Source organism: Copadichromis virginalis, linkage group LG1, assembly GCF_057382275.1.
Source record: "Copadichromis virginalis isolate Kocher_CV1m ecotype Utaka linkage group LG1, C_Virginalis_male_GT1.1, whole genome shotgun sequence".
In the NCBI taxonomy this organism is placed as follows: Eukaryota; Metazoa; Chordata; class Actinopteri; order Cichliformes; family Cichlidae; genus Copadichromis; species Copadichromis virginalis.
This window is the reverse complement of record NC_140618.1, coordinates 22,957,492-22,977,567: the sequence shown is the minus strand read 5'-3', so window position 1 is coordinate 22,977,567 and position 20,076 is coordinate 22,957,492. Positions and strand designations below refer to the sequence as shown.

Sequence of the window (20,076 nt, the reverse complement as noted above, 5' to 3'; positions counted from 1 at the left end):
GAAGCAGGGCGGTCTTGAAGAGTGATTGATCTGGCTTTAGTACACAGAAGACAGTGCGATATTTCCTTTTTGCGCAATAAAAGTAAATAAAAAATGTAATCTCCATAAACTGATGAAAATTATTGAAATTTCTACATTTCTATTACTCAACAACTCAAAAGTCCAGGTGTACCATGCTAATTATTCACCAAGTAAATACAAAATTGACTGTGTGACTTCAATGCTGCTAAATTACAGCTAAGTAATGAGAAAGTTGGTATATATCAGTCACAAAAACTGTCTAACTTTGGTCTAGTTGCTGGAAGTACTTTTGGTTATTTTTCCAGGTGTTAAAAAAAAACCAAAAATAATAGTCATTCAAGGAAAATGAATTATTCCTTAACGCCCACTCACATCCTGGGCCATCTGATCTCAGGAATTTGCATGATAAGGTGGGGCCAGGTTTCACAATGAATGCACCCGAAACTCTGGCTGATTGGGACCCACACCCAGTTTCACACCTTGGCTCAGGCGATTAGAAGATCATCAGGGGGTCCTTTTGTCCCTCTGTGGGGGGTTACTCCCACTAGGTTTATATCTGGGACTCTCCACCATTTGACCTCAGAACTGAAGAAGCTTCTCGGATGAGAGGTGAAACGTCTTCAAGTAACTTAAAGAAGTCCAGACGCTTTTCTTTGCAAGCTCCTTTGACTACGATGACCTGGATGACTGAGAACCTTCACAGACAATTACTGGTTATGAAACAACACTAACTGGAACAGCTTCACCAAACTGCAATTCATGCCAGGTAATTGCATTACCTGGCATGACCTGGCGTTTTCATTACTTTAGCCACTCCTTTTCAAAGCCAAAATGTGAATACCTGAAGACAAATATAAATAATCTAGTAAGACAGAAAAAACCCCCACAAACAACAAAATACAAACGCATATTTTATTGTAACACGGATAAGAATTGTAACACAATGAGGTAAGTTAAATAATCCACATCTGTGATGTTCTTGAACCACAAAATAGTCACCACCCTATCAGTAACAAATCCACAAAGTCTGCAAACAATGTCCTGTCAATTCAGTTCACAGTTTAATACAAACATGTATTTTCTCTGTTTCTTATGAGGACAAGAGGAATACTGATTACACAATCTCCTTTGTCTTTCAGTCACGGATCCAAACTTACCAGCTGCGTATTTGTGTCTTTTTTAAGAGATGAAACTGAGTAGAAAAGATCCCCTGAGGGAGAAACATTCTTTTGTTTTTCTGATGAGAAATAAGCCACTACAGACACAGGTAGGCTCATTCTGAGTTTGCTACCATTTCTGCTGATGACTTGGCACAGTCTCACAGGGCACTAGGGAATACAGTATGAAGGCATTTCAGTAGCTTTGTGCTGCAGTCACATTGTTCAAGAAACGATCTCACGACACCCAAAGAGTTCTTAAGCGCTTCACAGACATCAGATTCCCAGGGCAGCATGTCTGCAACACCAGCATCCTGGAATGCCCTCAGAGTTTAGACCCAAGTCCTTGTTAGGAGAGTGGTCAGAGAATAGTTTCTCTGCACTCAAGGCTTTGTTCAGAGGAGGGGGAACGCAGTGGATTGGTGCAGGCAGTGGATGTTTGTGGGAGATGTTTTGGACGGCGCATGGAAGGGGACGGTGATGAACTCAAAGCGCCGCAGCTCTGGAGATGAAGATCCTCATGCCCACGCTTTCTGGGACTGCCTATGATGCGCTGGGTCATCACCTTTGAGCACACACCACCAAGAGTCAGTGACAGACACATAACAGAGGCATTTTGAGACATTTCATATCTCTTCAATACAGATGAAATTCAGTTATGTATCTTTTTGAAGTCTCCAGATGTTTCTAAGTTACAAATTATGCAGAGGTACTTATCCAATAACAAATGACTATTTTTAACACATGATTCAAACTGATAAACCCTTTGAAATAGCAGTACTGAAAATAAAATTGATTAATAGGAATTTCTTTTCCAAATTTAATGCACATGCTCTTTATTATTATTATTATTTTGAAATATTTGAAATGTTTTCACCACAATAATAATAATAACAATAATAATAACAATATTGTGTTCAAAATAGAAAAATGCTGATTGAGCCAATCCAAAATGTCTTCCTGATTTTCATCCCTGTATGTTTGGTTTTGGTGTAAAAAGCTTGTAAAACACTGCTAAGTTGGTCCAGTTTAATGATTTTTTTTCACCACTAACGACCAAAGCCAGAAGGTATACAGATTTCTAAAATGCACTGAACTATCAAAGGCTTTTATCCATAATATATTCAGGTTACCTGATCTATGACATTTGCACTAAAGATGGCCTCCTCCATGTGTTTCTCATCTGATTTAATGACACACTTGATGTTGTTGACAACTTGCTGGACTTCAGGAGGTAGACTGCAGCTCGAGTGCTCCAGGAACTTAGCCACTAGTATTTTGGTGTCTTTGTACATCTTAAGGTCAGCCAGGGAGTGTGGGCGTTCGTTGGAGGAGTGTGTGTGGAGCGATCTGGGTTTAAGGTGGATGTCAACTTTCTTGCCCTCTTTCTGCTGCTTCCTGGCAGACATATGTGTGGGTTTACCTCCAACTACCTCTGTTGAATTGTCCCTTGGCTCTAAGGAGGGGAAAAAGCAGCAAAAATAAAACAAAAACAACCAAATAAACCCGCATTAAATCACACACAGTTCTTAAAATTAGAGCTAATGCCACTTGTAGTTTCTTGAGAAACATGGCTTTTACAAGACTGCATTGCATTTGAGAGAATGCCAAAGCCAGTTTTAAATGAGCTGCAATCATCTTTACACACAACACTATTTTCTTCTTTCTGACAATGCATTTTAATTTATTATAGTAAGCCAACCAGGTTACATTGATTCACAAAATAGAGAGTGCTGTATAGCAGCAGATGTGCAAATTTCTGATGTTTCCCTAACTATCACATGAATTCATCATTTATACGCTCTTACCCTGATCTGGTGATGCATGAGCTAACTCTTCAGTAGCAGGATCAGTTCCAGGGGTGCACCCAGAATTTTCTCCTGTAGACAGGGGATAAAAACAAGCTGAAAAAATAATGTATTTTAAATGTAAAACCCAGAAAAATGCAGCAAATAATGATGTTGGAGAATCTGGAAGTGAAAGATTGATGATGATTCTTAGATGGACTAATTAAGCTGCAGTGTACAGGCCATTTACAGGCCATTTACAGTGTAAAATGGTAACATATTTGCTGCACTTACTTTCTGTCATAGTGGAGCACGAGATAGGGTCACTGGTGGAACGGACAATGCGTGCCAGTTTGCGGTACCGCCTGGCTGCTCGGAGCACCCGAGGCTTCTCTGAAGGTGAGTGTCCACTTTGGGCTGAGGTAGAGGGGGGTTGTGATGCAGAGGAAGGTGACCAAACACTGAAACACAGCCTTGGGCCGCGTGGCCTGGCAGGAGGTGAAGGGGAAGGGGAAGCAGCCAAAGGGCTGAAAGCTGAAGTTCCACCAGAGGAAGCCACAGAGGTGGGGGAGCAAGGCTGAGGTGGCGGGGGGATAGTAACCGGTAGTGTGAGCTTCCGGCTTGTCATTCTTGCTTTGATAAGGGTGTGTGGTGTGGGTTTAGGTGGCTCCTCTGGTAAATGCTTGGCTGAGGCCAGCTCGTCGCATATGTGCATTGAAGCCTTGAGTTCATCACATAGATGTGTGTTCTCTGCTGAGTCCTCTTGGTCCAGATTGCTAAAGTTTTCCGAGGACCAGTCAGGTGAGCGCTCCAGCGACTCCTGCGTGTGTGAGGACTCACTGTATCCAGTATCACTAGGGCGAGCATCAGTGTTAGTCAAGCCACGGCGGCAACGTGAGGCATCACGTGTACAAAGTTCCAGGCTGGTGCAGCTTCCATCAGTGGGGGCAGTGTGGAGCGTGCCATAGGGAGAGGAGTCAGAGCCCTGGACCTCCAGGGAGCACAAGTCCTCTGAGGAGCAAGTCTGGTCCTGGTCAGCCACCTCTGACACCATGAGAGAGGCACTGTCCACTGAGGCTGCAAAAATGCATCATTAGCACGATCACCAGTGGAAAAAGATATTTAGGAACAAATAGCACTGTGAATATTCAAACTGTCTTTACCCTGAGTGCTGAGACCTGCGGTAGTATTTCTCTCACACAGACTGGACTCAGTGGCCTGTTGCTCTATGCTGATGGTAACCTGAGAAGACGAAATTATTAGTAAACATAACAGGAGTCCTCAATAAATATGGATATTTGACATGTGCTATATCGCACAACAGCTGCGTGGCGCCTAACCTTCAGTACCACTGGTTGGTCTGTAGAGGGCTCTGCAAGACCACAACACACTTACCAGTAATTTGTCACTATAAAGAGCAGGGGTACCAGTGCAGAAAATTACAGTATAATGTTGAGCTGAATAGGAACTTTAATTAGAAGCACTAATGACCTTTTTGAGGTACATTATATGATACATATAGGTTCACATAACTTTTTTGATCTCATGGCATCTCAATGCTGAAACCATCAGATTCTGATGATTTCTCACACATCAAATCATTTGCTGCATGGCTGTAGTCACTTTTTGACAGCTTATCTATTTCAGGCGAGCAGACCTTTCTTTTGATTCCTCTTTGAAAGACAAAAAAAAATAGGTATGAAGAGAACTGCGGATTTAATCTCTGTAATGGCACAGAGAATAAGTGAGGGGTGATTAAACGATGTTGAGAAGATAACAGAAGGATTTACTCGTACATTAGAAAGTTATTTTTAGCGCTGAACAATGAGACGCAGCAAAGAAAAAAAAAAGCTCTGATCACTTCACCCAGACAGTCGAGGCAGCTGGATGATACTGAGCTTATATTTGTTGTGATTTTGGGCTTCTAAATTTTGCACGTGACATGACATTCAAATGTTTCTAACAAATATTAATTAGAAGTGGAAAACAGTAGACACATAATTAAATCCTAACCATTTTATTAAGGCCTGTAACCCTTAAAAACACACATCTAATCTAAAAATCTTCCCACTGACCTTGAAACCCACTTGGCTTTGAGAGCGAATGCATAAAAGTTTACACCTGTCACATTGACTCTTCCTAAAATACTACATTTTACAAAGAAGTCATTTCACATCACTGAATGCACAACTAAAAGAAAACACGAAACTGAAAATTCATTAATAATTAGAATCTGGTGAACCTCAGATAAAAATGCACCTATGTGGTGTTGTTTTTCCTCACCTGGCTGGCAGGTGTTTGACCCACCACAGACTCATATGGAGGGGGCAGGTCAGTTGGGTACAGGGTGCCTGGGCTGTTGATAGGAACCCCATATATGGCACTGAAGGGAGAATGGGGAAAGTCCAGATGCAAGCCTCTGTAAGGGACAGAAAAGCAAAGAGTCAATCAAACAACCCAAATAATAAAATACAAAGAATGCCTAATAAATATAATTGTCCACTGACTGATAAAGCTGCAGTTAAAACCTTTGTCTTAGGGTAATATACAGTATGCATGTGAACACTGACCAGCTGTGAAATATGTCCACACAATATCCCACTGCTCTGGGCAGAAAAGAGTTTATAGAGGATGTCACAGAGACTATGACCTCTGACCTTTTGGATATATAACAGCTCATCATTTAAAACTTTTATTCTAATGAAAACTCCTGTGAAATGTTGTCACAATTAGAGTATGAATACTTGAGACAATGTGTTTTTGGACATCGCAGTGGATGTAGCGAAAGAGGACATGCAGACCGTTGGCGTGACAGAGGAGGATGGTAGGAACAGGGTGAAATGGAGGCCGATGATCTGGTGTGGCAACCCCTAAAGTGAGCGGTCGAAAGAAGAAGAAGAAGAAGAAGAAATGGCAATGAGCTTTGACCAGCAAAGTGTAACTGAAATTCCCGGAAGGTGTTCATGAGATCTTGAAATGGACAAACGAATGGAAGACAACCAGAAAACATGTGCCGAGGAATGATTAAATAAACAACAAAACTATTCTTGGATACTTGGAATACAAAGAGAGAGTGCTCTGAGACAGTCGCACAGTGTTGTGTTTAAGAAACTGTCACCGCCAGCGTGAATATCCAAGTCAAACATATGGTATTGTCTATAAAAGCCTTAAGAAAGAATGGATGAAAGCGATCCTCTTGTCTCCTACACTCCAGTCCTAACAATATATATCGGCGCTGTATTATTCGGCGTGCAGCACTATGTTTCATATGGTACCAATTAAGAATGAGCAGCCATGCGTGCTGTCATATCTTTTAATTACAACCCCATTCTCCTCTAAAGTGGCAGAGCATGAAATACAACCTGAGTATTTCCACCAGTCATTCAATGCATAATGATGTCATGACACATCCCTGGCCCTGAGCATGGATGCTATAAATGCTTCCGTTGCCTTATATATATTTATGGGATAACTGACAAACAGATGAGGCTTCCTGCCAAATGGCCACAACAGCACCGCTCTCTCTGCAAAGGCTTAGAAAATGGAGATGGTGGTGAGGGAGGGGGTCAAATGATCTTCCATTGCAGCTGAGTACCGCGGTCACAGCTTCGTAATGGAGAGAAATGCTCTGAGTTCAATGTGGTTGATAATAACACGTGTGAAGAGATGTTGCCGTTGCTGCTTAATATGATGGGTTTGCCTTTTCCATGCAAACACTGCTTCGTGCACCTGTATATTTACTTTCTCATAGGAAATCCTGGTGAGATTTACAGAAGTAGAGGTTAAATATTAATGTGAAAATGGTCTTTAACCTAGAAACAGATACCAGTAAGAAAATGCATTAGTTATTATGCTTTTAGCGTCTACTAAACTAAGCAGCATCGCTTTGATGTGTGTCCTTTCCACATCCAAAAACCTCACACCTATAATAATAAGTGAAACTTGTTATTATAGGTGCTTATGAAGGGGCACAAGAGTATACAGAACAATCCCATAGTCTGTATATAAAAGCTGGTCCTTCCTGAAATGTAAAGTCAACGTCGAAATGCCTCAAATCTGTTTTTCTTTTTATTTACCAGCAGGGGGAAATCCTTTGGTTGTAAAACTTTTGATTTTATAGAGGAGTACAGGAAAAATTTGCCTCAGCTCGCTTGATCTACAGCCTCACTGAACACTTTTCTGATGAGTTTATGGTCTTATTCTCTAGTTTCAAGTGTGCATTTATACTACAATGAACTTGTAATTCCCATGATGTATGGGTGTGCAGTGTCGCTTAGATTCACAGTCAGATCTGCACAGTCTGTGTAGGATTTTAAAAAAATATTTAAGATAATGACTCTTGAGTGTTGGTGCTACTGTGAAAAACTGAAAGCTAGAAGAAATGTATGTTGAGCCACATCTAATTTATTTTTATTTTTATAGGAAAATGGGAAATAAGTGCCGTGGTTTATTAAAATGTGAAAACATAAGTGAAATATGGTGTATGAAGCAAAGACAAAGTTTGTGGAATTCCACTGAGCTTCAAAGTCAGTTTTTGGTATGGCCATCTTTGTTCTTTAACTCAGCCTGAACTATCTTAAGTAAGGTTTCTAGTAATCTCTTGTGGTTGTGTTCATGCATAGTTCTCCGGGCTTCTTGAAGGCCATTCAAAGCTCTTTTTTGGATCTTGGCTGCCTTTTGTTTCATTTGATCATAAGAAGATTCCACACTTCAACAATGTTGAGATCTGGGCTGTGTTCATAATTCCATCAACACACTGCTCAATACAACTGGCTGTGTTTTACAGATAGCTGTAGACACTCACTGCTGCATCTCTCTCCTGCCCTCCTCCATAAATACTGATGTTTATTTTAACCAAAAATTATACATTTGAAGTCATCGCTACTTAAGACCTGCTGTATTCAATCCACTTTTTGTGTAATTTGGTACAGCTCAGTGATTGTTCCTCGTTTCCCTTCCTTAAGAATGGCTTCTTGACATTTCTTATGGACATGACTTTCAGATGCTGTTCATCTGCTATAGAAAGATTTTTTAAGGATATACTCCACACCATGCTGAGATATGTTGATTTTTAGCTAATAGATTAATAAAGTTTCTCTCTAATAGCTCTCTGTGAAGCCGTTTGTGCAAAACTAGTATTTGATTGCTGTCAAACTGTGTTATACTAGGTTTCCTATCGAAAGAATTGGGAACAAATTCTGTGTTTTTGCAACAGACTGCTAGCATAAAATGCCTAAAGATACAAATTAAAATTGGTTCTTTGCTAAGTTGTCTGTTTTGTGCAGACACAACACTGGTTCATCCCTTGAGTTAGGTGCCTTTTTATGCTTGAATGATTCATATGTCAGTTTTAAATGGCTAAACAAACAAAATATTCCTCTGCAAATGGTTAGGCATAAGGACTAGACTGCAAAATAATGACCGTAAGCAATTCTTTTCATTGAATAGATTATATAATATAAATAAAACCTCAGAAATAATCCCTAATGTCTTTTTAAAGAGAACATACAGCTACTTGATACCCAATTTGAATTGCTGCCCTCTGGGAGGATGCCCAATGCTTCAAAATAAATAATATTTACAGCTATATTCTTCATTTGTCTGTAGCCTAAAATGAGTGCCATTAACTTGTAGTTTGTGTTCCACTTAATGTAACGAGTTATGCTTTTTTGGATTACACTGCAATTTTTATGTAACTCTTTGACAGTTGCACAAAGATGTAAAGTGGTGGCTTTAGATCATTAAGTGTCAAGTGTCATAGAAAAATGAACCCAGATTAAGTACCATTGAGTTTTTGGTTAATAACGTAGTATTTATTATGAATTACAAAGAAAACGTAAGCTGTTGTGAATACTGTAGACTGCATTTTTAATATGTGAACTTTGAAAGTATCTATAGTTAAAAATGGGATGATGATCAAAACTGCTTTGCTTCTCACCTCTGTCCATCCATTGAGGGGGTACAGGTGTACTCTGGGGGGTAGTATGGCGGTGGGGGAATGGGAGGAATAAACTCATCAAAGTCCAGTGTTTGGTGGAGGATTGTTCCGTGGGGGGTCATACAGTCAGCGTTCAGGGCTCGAGCTCTGTGTGGCATAAACTGAAAGCAGCAACATTTTAAACAAAGAGGCATTATCAAGTTGTCTTTGTAGGTTCTCAGTCAGAGTAAGCTTGGAAAGAAAAGCAACTGGACTTCTTTAAGTTCCTTGAAGAGGTTTCACCTCTCATCTGAGAAGCTTCTTCAGTTCTAAGACCAAATGGAGGAGAGTCCCAGGTATTTAAGTCCTACTAGGAGCTGTCGCTTAAGAGGACTACTGATCTATGTCCAAAATGTGAATAGATTCCAGTGTTCACATTTTGGACAGAGACGACAGATGGTCGAAGAAGCCATCTATGACCACTGTGAACAACCATCCTTGAACAGTGGCGGTGACTTACAACACAGTATGTCACTAACATGTATTCAGATCTCTGAACACGGTCTAACTGATGCAAGTGCCGTGCATGGGGCCAGCTTCTTTTCGAAGGCTCTTTACTCAGCCTTTTCTAAGTGGGACAACTTTCCAGTCACAGTCAACCTGCTTTTCTAATCTCCAGGCTGCCGCCGCTGCTATTGACTCGGCTAAATTTACTGAGCTAAACAAAAGGTTGACACCCTTTGTAGCAAATGGGAAACGAGGCCATTCTTGGAAACTCGACTGGTGGAGATAAGACAGTGCTTTTTTTGTCCTTTGCTTCTCTGTGAATCAATACTTAGAAGTCATGATGTTCAGCAGCCGCTTTAATTTACAGAGGCTTTCCTGCTTTAGTGTTTGCTCTTATCAAACAGTATAATTTCCTACTGTCATATAGTTATCTAACTCCTGCACGGCATGTATGATGTCTTATATTCAGCTGAACCAACAATAAGGTTAAAATTCTCCTGACTGATTCATGATTGATTTGTTATTAGACTGTAGCAACAAAAGGCATTAGCACCAAAATGCATTTATATCTACACTTCTCCATACAAAGAAGTCTGAGGAAGATCTATGTCTGCTCATCAGACATATTATGCTGAGCACTGAAGCAGGGTGTGCTCTGATTTAAGGCATTAATTCAAACTGTGAATGATTTTCCTCCTCCATTTACATTCTTAAGTGCTGTATAATTCAAACAGCCTATAATAAATGTATTCATGTCCTTTGTTATTAATTTCCCTTGTTTAATCAGAATAAATACGAGAGCTAATTGGTACTCATCAATACATTTTGTGTCTTTGTCTCGCTATTTGTTACATTTTATAAAATAGATTAAAAAAACAAAGTAAAATAATATCCATCCATCCATCCATCCATCCATTCGCTTCCGCTTATCCTTTTCAGGGTCGCGGGGGGCGCTGGAGCCTATCCCAGCTGTCATAGGGCGAGAGGCAGGGTACACCCTGGACAGGTCGCCAGTCTGTCGCAGGGCCAACACACAGGGACAGACAACCATTCGCACTCACATTCATTCGCACATTCACACCTAGTGACAATTTGGATTATCCAATTAACCTATCCCCACAAGCTGCATGTCTTTGGACGGTGGGAGGAAGCCGGAGTACCCGGAGGGAACCCACGCAAACACGGGGAGAACATGCAAACTCCACACAGAAAGACCCCGGCCTGGTGTTGGAATTGAACTCAGGACCTTCTTGCTGTGCGGCAACAGTGCTAACCACCGTGCCACCGTGCTGCCATAAATAATATCATGTTTGCATAAAGTCAATTTTTATGATCATATTTTTTTGCAATAACACTTCTAATTTCTTGAAACCTTGCAAAGTTCACGGTAAAATGTCACATACAGGTGAAAGCACCAGTTTTAATATTGAGACTCCTTTAATCTTTCGGTAGGGTCTTTACCTTACACCATAAATCGCCTTTGAGGTGTCTCCTGTACTGATTTAGCACTATATAAAAAAAGTTGATGTGTTTAAAGGAATGAAATAACTGCTTTTGGTGTGCAAATCAGATGATTTTGACCATGTTAGTTCTGATTAAAACAGTCCCTACCATCCTTAAACAGATCAAATCTGCAGCAATGTGCCGCATGCCCTGATGAAAGCATGAAAAAAATGCATGTTTTCAACTGCAGGGTGGTCACTGAAGAGAGAGTTAATTCAGCTACCGTTGCCGTCTGCACTTCGATCACACTCACCATCTGCAGCACATCAGTCGAGACCATCTGCATACAGCACATTGCAGTGGCTAGAGCACACACAATGGTGGAGATGACGTTAAGGGCACATACACTGAAAAGCAGCTCCTAAAGGAAAGAGAGAGCAGAAGAGGAGGATGTTAGAGTAACAAGAAACATAAGAGCAAAAAGGATATGAGTGACAAATAAGAGGAATTAGAGTCATGTAGGAGGTAAAGTGAGGAGGAGGAAATGGGAAAGAAAGATAGCTGGTATTATGAACAGTAAAGGTTGAGAATATAAGAACAAAAGGAGGTCTAAAGGTAAAGAAGCTATGATAGGATAAGTTTAGGCACATAGCAGGGTGGCACTGCAGAAAGAGAAGCCTGGTTCTGTAAGACAACTATACAAACACTAATAAACTAGAGTGTTAATGCATTTGAAATACTTTTAAAAGGTTAAGTACCTTTAGAGAGAAACAGAACGCCCGTGCATTTTTGTGGATTGTTGCAAACACACTCTAAAGATCATTAAAATCCAGGGTAAAGCATGAACTTACAGTAGACACACACACACACACACACACACACACACACACACACACACACACACACACACACACACACTGCCAATGCAGTGAACAGCAAGGGTACAAACCAGTATTGAGTCTGTCAGCAAAATAAAGTGCATGCTGGTGAAATACTAGACCAGCATCTTGAATCAGAGAAAATAGTTCATATGACTGCAGTCCCATTATGCTGCTGTTTGTGCTATTCTTTTAGACAAATGTGGAAGAAAATCATCCGTATTGGCTATTACGATCATATTTCCCATATTTAAGTGGCTCAGTTTTTCCAGTAATATCAGCTTTTGGTATGTCTTTACAAATAAAGCTGTAATACGGGTGCTGCATGAATTAATTTCCAGAAGGCATGGGAACAACATCTGTTTAAGAATTAGCTCAGGGAATAGCAACTGTCTGGCACACACAATGCACTGAAAGGACAAAGGATGACAGCACTTTGTAATGTTCATTCAAAATAAGATAAACTAAACACACTTTTTCATATGTGAACAAAAGAAGTCTGAAGCATGATCTGTCCACTCATGTGCTTGAATAGAATCCTTTAAAGAAAAGTCCAAAGGGTTAATCTGATAGACGGATTCACTTCCCGGGATTACTATTATGAAAAAAAAGACAGTTAAAAGGAAAGGAGGAAGGGGAAGCAGAGACGGGTGGGTGTGTGGTAGTATTAGGGGCAGATTAAGTTAAATAAAAAGAATTGAAGGGTTTTTTTGGTCATTATTGTTATTATGATTGTTTATTATTTTTAGGATAAAGTCAAAATTTTGAGAAAAAAAATCTAAAAGTGGTGATTAAAGTTTTAAACAGCCACCGTGTACAAAATACCTTGCGTAGATGAGTTAGTGAAACAACTTGATCAGCTTTCATTTTCTGCTTGTGATACGACATACCTCCTGTTCACTGCAAGAGGATGTAACCCTCAGTATCCTTGTATCTGTCCATTGCCAGCTACATCATTTTGCATAAATCCAACCAACTCTTCCAAGTTTGTTTGTTTGTCTCTTTTTGCACCATCTCTTTAACATCTTTACACTTCTCACCATGTTGTGTGCTAAAAGAGAATTCATTTCCTTGTTGCTAAAACCGATTCTTAAGTACGACTTCACCAACTCATCTACATAAGGAATTTTATGCAGGGAACAGCAGCTGTGGCAGTTGTTTGACATGAAACAGCAGCTTTAATCTTCACATTTCAACTTTATTCACAGAGAAAAACAACTGGAGTTGTGTTTTCCAAGTCAACCCCTGTGGACAAATGCAGGTGCACAGACACACGATCACAACGATACTAAACTGCCCTGCTGCCGGCACAACTAACAGGTGCATTCAACAAATGTGTTCAACTAAAATATATGAACTCCTTAAAGACAAGAAGAGATGAGATGGGAGCTAAAACTCGCTGTGGACTTTCTGTGGACACAGGAAGCTCCCCAGTTACCATACAAAGTGGTTTTCCAGCCTGTCTCACAGATTATTCACTGGATTCACGAGGCGCATAATTATCAGTGACATTAGAAACCTCAACTGGTGTTAGGCCCACAGAGAGGACGGCCGCCTCACCTGCTGAGGTTTATCAAGTCATGCAATGCAAAAAAAAATAAAAATGTCCTAATGGATATAAGCCAAATAATCTTTTATACAATCAAATTGATCTTAGACTTTAAAAAGTAAATAAATAAATACAAATCTGCCAATGGGACGATACAATTTTGCACGGCTTGAATTCCTCACTGCTAGAAACAACAATAATAATAATAATAATAATAATAATAATAATAATAATGAACCTTAAAACTACAAAAATATGACGATTTAAGCCATTTGTCCTTATTGCAACTCGATACCAAGTTATTTAAAATAGACTCTATCTGCATTTTTCCAAGTACAATAGCTTTAAATCACTTGTGAAACCTGTTTAAAAGTTTTCAAAATGAAATGCACACTGAGACTTGATATTGGAATAGATTAGCGCATGCACTTCAGTGGCCTGTTATCAATGGTACATCAGTAAAATGTGCCCGATGATCACCAATACAAGCAAGACAGCAACTTCCTTTGGAAAACATTGATGTTGTAGATTGTTGATTGGATTGCTTCATATGATGGACATTTGATGCATCTAGATCATATATTAGGAAAAAACATATGTTTTGACCAACCACAACCTTGATCAAAATGATAAGAACATCCACACTGAAGGAGGTTTAGAGGAAGTGTGGCGAGTTTAACAGCTATACAGTTTGTTACTGCTTTGCGAATAAAAATGTGTTAACACTGACAGGGCATCAGTATAGGGAATAGAGATAGAGCACATGCACATGGGAGCATGACTAGGGAGACAGAAGGGGATCACAACAGATGATAACTAAATGTTGCAAAGGAAACAAAAGAAATATTATACTGAAAGAACTAGATATAAAGCTAGAACATACACTACATCTCGAAATCCAAAGAAGCAAATCAAGAACTTACAGAAAACTCAAAACATCCAAAAAACTCACAACCCCAGCTCAACAACCCATGGCGCATGACAAAAGATGACAACTCGAACAGACCAATAGTCACTTGCCTACTCCTTTTAAAGTTTGTGTCATAAAATAAATCATTTTAGCATCTTCAGTGTTCAGAATTACCAGCCCTGCCACTGTTTTTCAAACACACTCAATAGCCAGCATCTAGTTGCCAAAGATCAAGCCTGTGTTAGCTGGAAGTTTAAAGCAGAAATGATGCCAGTTGGAACCAAAATTAGGTTGTGCAGTGCCAACTATAAAATGCAGCTAATACATGTTTCCCTTGGAAAATAACAGTTTTGAAACATGTTTTGTGTTGGAGGGAAGTCTGGATGGAGCACAAGCCTGTCTGACATTTTAAGCATGAATAATCACCACAAGCCGACCATTAGAACAGAACTGGTGAAAGAAGACTATTATTGCTCTGTGAGTGCATTGAGAGCTACACTACTTTCATTATTAACAGAGTGAAGAACATCCGTTTTTTACAATATGGCTCACATACCACTGTTTTTGCATATTTTATCCCATTTACACTTCACAATAGTGCTAACCCTTCTACTGGGTAGATTTTTGGATTTTCTCTTACTGAAATGATAAGTGAAGGCAAATATTTCGCACACTGAATTGCATTGTTTTTTCTATCTAGGCAATATGTCTAAAAATATTTGGGGGAGGATCAGATAAAAAATTGCACATCAGAAGACCAATGTCCTTTATTTCTGAAGCCCCTACAGCTAGGCTCAGCTAGGATATCAGAACATTTTTTTCCCCTGTGCACATTCAATCTCTTACAATAATAATTATTATAATTGTAATAATAGAACAAATACAGTCCTACTGCCTAATCTGGCCACAAACTTTCTGTGGCAGAGGGCTTAATTGGTTTTTCACATCACTGATCCTCAATTGTTATCCCTCGAACCGTGAAGATCTTGTCCAGACACAAACTAAACATACACCTCAATTAGCTGCTCCCTGTGGCTGACCAAAATACATCCGTTTCAAAGGTGCACCTGGCTTTTATTCAACCGGCTCTGAGTTTCTGTTAAAAAATCTTTCTGACCTCTTTTTGGCAGGCTACAAAAGCTCTTCATGGGATCTGAAAGAAAATCCTGGACCTCCTTTAGGAAGAGCTACAGCAGTTTAAACTCCAGTGACTGAAAGCAGCCGATGTTCTGGCCCCATAAAGTGTTAAATATTTAGAAAAGAAGAGTTTTATTCATGACCCGAAGATGTAACCTTTGTCATTGCTCCCAGTTTCTTTTTTTTCCCTGGATCAGTGCTTCTTAACTGGGACTCCTGAGATAAACATTGTTATTGCATCAGTGTAGCTAGTCTAAAGACATAGCCTGACTCCTTTTTATCCAGATTTCATGACCTGAATGCAGGACTTCAGACCCTATCTTTTAAAACTGATGGATGGATCAGAAAACGGTTGTTGTAGTTCACTAGGGCAATGATGCCTTCCCATTACTGGATGAGTTCCAGAGCAAAAACAATATGTCGAAAGCTGGCGAGCAGCTTGTCGTCAGGGCTCACTTCAGCAGAATACACGTGCAGTTTCATGAGTATTTTCAGTGAGAAGCAGGTAGTCAGGTTGGATTAGAAACCCTTTTGCAGCGACAACTCTAACACGAATGCCAATTGAATTAGAAAGTCAATGATTGATGTGGCAGCCGATAAAGCTCTGAAGTGGAGTTTGCAGAGAAGCCATTAACTGAAATTTTAGATGATGGTGCAAGGTGAATACAAAAAAGTGGGTTTGCACTCATAAAAATGTGAATGAAAAAGGCAGAACAGCAAAAACTGGGAAACCCTGCAGTGCTATTCAGTCTTTGTGTGACAGAAAAACAATTTGCTTTGGATCCAACTATGACTGCACATTGTATTGGATTTTCTGAAAGTTTGCAGTGATATTTAAATCACAATATATGCCTCATATAAGTCAATAAGGAACTCCTAAACTTTGGTTTTTACCATTGTGTGAGTTACTGCAAAAGAAGAAAATCATTTTTTATGGATTCCTGGCTGAAACCTGTATGAAGATGACACACGCTCACAAGTTTAAAACTCATCCCCCTATCATTCAAGGGCATACTGATGGTACACAAACTCACATTTGGCATCAGTATGAAAGGGAATACAGTACCTATCCCTAACTCCAAACACCAGGAAGATGGTGCACTTTACAGATATTTTATTATGCTGTCCATACAGGCAAAGCAAAGCAAAGATGTCTGTTCTTTGTGCTCTAAAGAACCTTGCATAGAGGGTAACAAAAGATACCAGCAAGACAAGTCTTTCACTGTGAGTCTAAAACCATTATTTACCAAGAATACAAATAGAGAATATGCCTTGCTGTTGGCAGATGTTATCCTTCTGAGTTTTACATGTGGAAGGTGCCAAGGCAGACAGAGAAAATAAGCAGCAAATACAATAAATACAAAATCACTCTGTTGATTTTTTGATAACACTGCTGAATGCAACACTCACAAAAAAAATTGCTGGCAACACTTAGCTAAAAGCATCATTGTTTTCTAAAAAAGATTAATCCACTGTGTACCCCTGCAGGGAGCGCAGAGGTGCAACTCAGTACCATCATGTAATAGATACACTCTTTGTGAGCTGGCTGACTGTCAGATGTTCTCTGTTGATCATCTACGTATCCTGCTGTGCAGCTTTGATAGTAAAGACTCTACCCTGAGACAAAGCTGAGATTACAGTAGCGCACAGCTGCACAGGGAAACAAACCTGTGTCTAACCACTGCATGCACTGCAGCACTGAGTGATTTTTCTCAGCGCAAGAATCAAGAAATATTTACGATGGCTTTGTGTGACTTCGAATTTGGTAGTGCATCTGCCACACAGATGTGAGAAGATGCATTTCTTTGATTTCCCTTGTGACTACAACATTCACGATGCCACCATAAATCCTGCCCGGCAAAGAAAATTAATAACGCCGCCAACACGTAAAGGGTGTAGCATGGCTGCTCAGCAGATATTTAACCTCTGAAAGATACCTTGCCCCAGGTCAATCAGGTTAGTGAATAAGGTTACACATCCGCCCCTTTACAGGAAATCGCAAATTACCTCAGTACTCCCCCTCACTGATGATTTATAGCCCCGGGCAGAGTAATGAAAAGAAAAATGGGGTGGAAATTAATGTGCCAGCACAGAGCGAATGACAGACATTGGCAGCAACGGTGGCTGGTTTAATTTTCTTGTTTTTTTTTAAGAAAAGCGCTACTGCTGAGTAACAACAACTAATAAGCGAATGAGAAACCAATTTTACTCAGTCCACCTGCTTTTATAATTCAGGACACTGTGTCGTTTAGTGATCGAGGCACTATATGAGTTCATTAGAGTCAGCAGTCGTCTAACAGCCATCTGAAATAGCCGGAGACTTGTGTGTGACAGCTTCCTCACAGACATAACTCAATACATCTGACTTCTTTGGCACTTAATAAAGGTTTATAGCACCAATTCTCCATCTCTTCCAAAGAGTTATGATTACAGTGACAAATGTAGTTGATCTTTCCTCTTTTCATAAGCATGCTTCATCCTGAGAAGTCTTTTATTTGGTTATCAATGTTTTATAATCAATCAAGGATATAAAATGAATGGATATGATTGTCGTTATGCAATAACGGCGCAGTAGGACAGATTATATATCATTCCCTCTTATGCTGCGAGTCAAGATAATCTACTGAGGTCATACTCTTGCAAACTAGAGCCAGCCCAGAGTAGATACTTGCTGCATACTAAGAGGTCTGCCTATTGGGGAAAGACAAATGCTTTTGCTGCTTTCTGCTCAATTAATCTGAGAAAGAAACCCAGCTTTGTTTTGTATTGTTCCCTGACGGCAAATGCTACAGTAAGAAAAGAAATCTGAAACCTGAGGTTAGTCTGGTGACTCTCAGAGGATGTAGCTCTAAAACCAACATGTTGACCAGCTACAATTCTAACTATGGAACCATATCTGTAGGTTTGTTCGATCACAAACAAAAACATCGGTCAAAGACACAAAAGAAGATTCATCCTAAAAATATTAAGCTCAGCAATTTAACCTAAGTTGTTGAGATGTTTCACTGAAAACTGCAACATTCCCAATCTTGGAACTATTAATATCTGTACAAAACTTTGGTAACAGTTTATATGCATGACCTGCATCTAAGGGTCTCACTCCGATGTAATTAAAAGAATATCAGGGTATGTTAATTCTAGTTATCTACAAATACTTAAAGGTAGGTTCACTAGAATGAAGTTAAAGGAAGAATAAAACAAAAATAAAGGAAACAACGAAACAATTATATTGTAAGTACATTTAAGTACTGTAATTTTTATGTATTGCATAACCTCGGGTATTTTAGCAGACACAAATTGTTCTGTAAATAATTTTAAGTATTTTGTAAGTAATTTCGAGCGGCGCATACCTTCTGGTTATTTTACATGAAAACTGACATATATTATAATGCAAGTAAGTTTAAGTTTTACATTTTCATTATCCTGATGTGCATGGCGATGTTCTATTATTCAAATGTCCCTTTCTTTTACCAATATTAATTATATAAGGACTATTCTCCCTTTCCAGCTCAGAGAAAAAAATAAATACCATAACAATTTGCAGGCCTATGTGACTTTATACTGATGGAGCCAAGTCTGGCTTTTGTCCTTACCGTGTAATTACATTGTAATTTCAAATTTTCAAATTAAGTACATTGAAATTCCATTTAATTTAATTGGGAAAACACTCTTAGATGCAGACCATATTATAAAACGCTACCAAAATTTCATCCAACAGTTTTTCAGTCTGGATCAAAGTGTTGCTCTCCACTGAATGATACTGACGTCACATGAGCCATGACGTAGCATGACTAAAAATAGAGAGGAAAGATCATGAAAAACAACATTTGCAGGTGACAAACAAGCACCAGGAGGTGGTTTATGGATCCAAACTGAGTTCTCCCTGACACAGTTCAATCAGACCTCAATTTCCAGCTCTAGATTGCAAAAACACAAGAAGGCAAGTAAATGAATAAATGATGGGCATTTTTAAAAAAGGCAGCTGTTTGGATTTGTGTCTCAGTCTGGCCTCCCAAATGTCTCTAAAAATGTGACATCACTGAGTCGTTAAAGCTGGCCATGACGGTTTTTGCCAAACAACTACCAGACAAATGTAAAGTGTAGTTCAGTCATACAGAATGTTTTTATGTTAAAAAAAATATACCAGTCACAATATACAAACAGACACACCTTGAGACGTATACGTATCGTATTGCAGTCCCTCAGTGGATTTAGCTTCAGCGTCTCTCCCAGGCTGTTGCAGCTTGAACTTTGCTTCTGTAGCTCGCAGCATACACACACTCCATCGCTGTCAAACTTGAGCTGGGGGGGTGAAGGAGAGAACACACATCCGCACTCATGCATGCATGCCACATACACGGAAACACACAGGCACACACACACACACACGTCACACACACACATACACGCACAAATCAGGCCTGAGCTTGGTTTTCTGATGTCACTTTTTTCTGAAGATGAGTGACGAGCGACATATTTACCCCTGACATAAAACATATTCTCAGTTACAGGGCGTGTAATCAAAAACTTTGATGACAAAGTTCACAAAACATATTTCGCTGTGATTGAGAAAGGCACCTGCACATGCATAAAGAGACAAAGGACTGTGAGATATGATGAGCTTCCCAGTAAAGGACAGCGGTAGAGCATACCTCTGCTATGTGTCCCAGATTGAGAGAAAGCAGGACATGAACCCAACAAGTATGGGTTAATTACATTGGGGAAAGGAGATGAAGAACATTAATATTTCAGTCACGACTGTGGGAGGGT

General features: G+C 39.6%; 1 protein-coding gene across 2 annotated transcripts in view; it reads right to left on the bottom strand.

Moving 5' to 3' along the window:
* Positions 1 to 925: 925 nt before the first annotated feature.
* The window catches only part of entrep2 (endosomal transmembrane epsin interactor 2), a 112,936-nt gene continuing 93,785 nt past the window's right edge, over positions 926 to 20,076 (bottom strand). Inside the window, exons 4-12 of one of the 2 annotated variants that reach the window (XM_085455192.1) lie at positions 19,477 to 19,641; positions 11,146 to 11,253; positions 8,904 to 9,064; positions 5,249 to 5,384; positions 4,129 to 4,207; positions 3,260 to 4,042; positions 2,987 to 3,058; positions 2,312 to 2,634; positions 926 to 1,743 (exon numbers count right to left, since the gene is read on the bottom strand). In XM_085455192.1, the coding sequence (XP_085311318.1) occupies positions 1,540 to 1,743; positions 2,312 to 2,634; positions 2,987 to 3,058; positions 3,260 to 4,042; positions 4,129 to 4,207; positions 5,249 to 5,384; positions 8,904 to 9,064; positions 11,146 to 11,253; positions 19,477 to 19,641 (2,031 nt within the window). In that variant the 3' untranslated portion in view covers positions 926 to 1,539. The remainder of the gene's footprint in view (positions 1,744 to 2,311; positions 2,635 to 2,986; positions 3,059 to 3,259; positions 4,043 to 4,128; positions 4,208 to 5,248; positions 5,385 to 8,903; positions 9,065 to 11,145; positions 11,254 to 19,476; positions 19,642 to 20,076) is intronic. The other variant, XM_085455200.1, reaches the window with a different exon arrangement.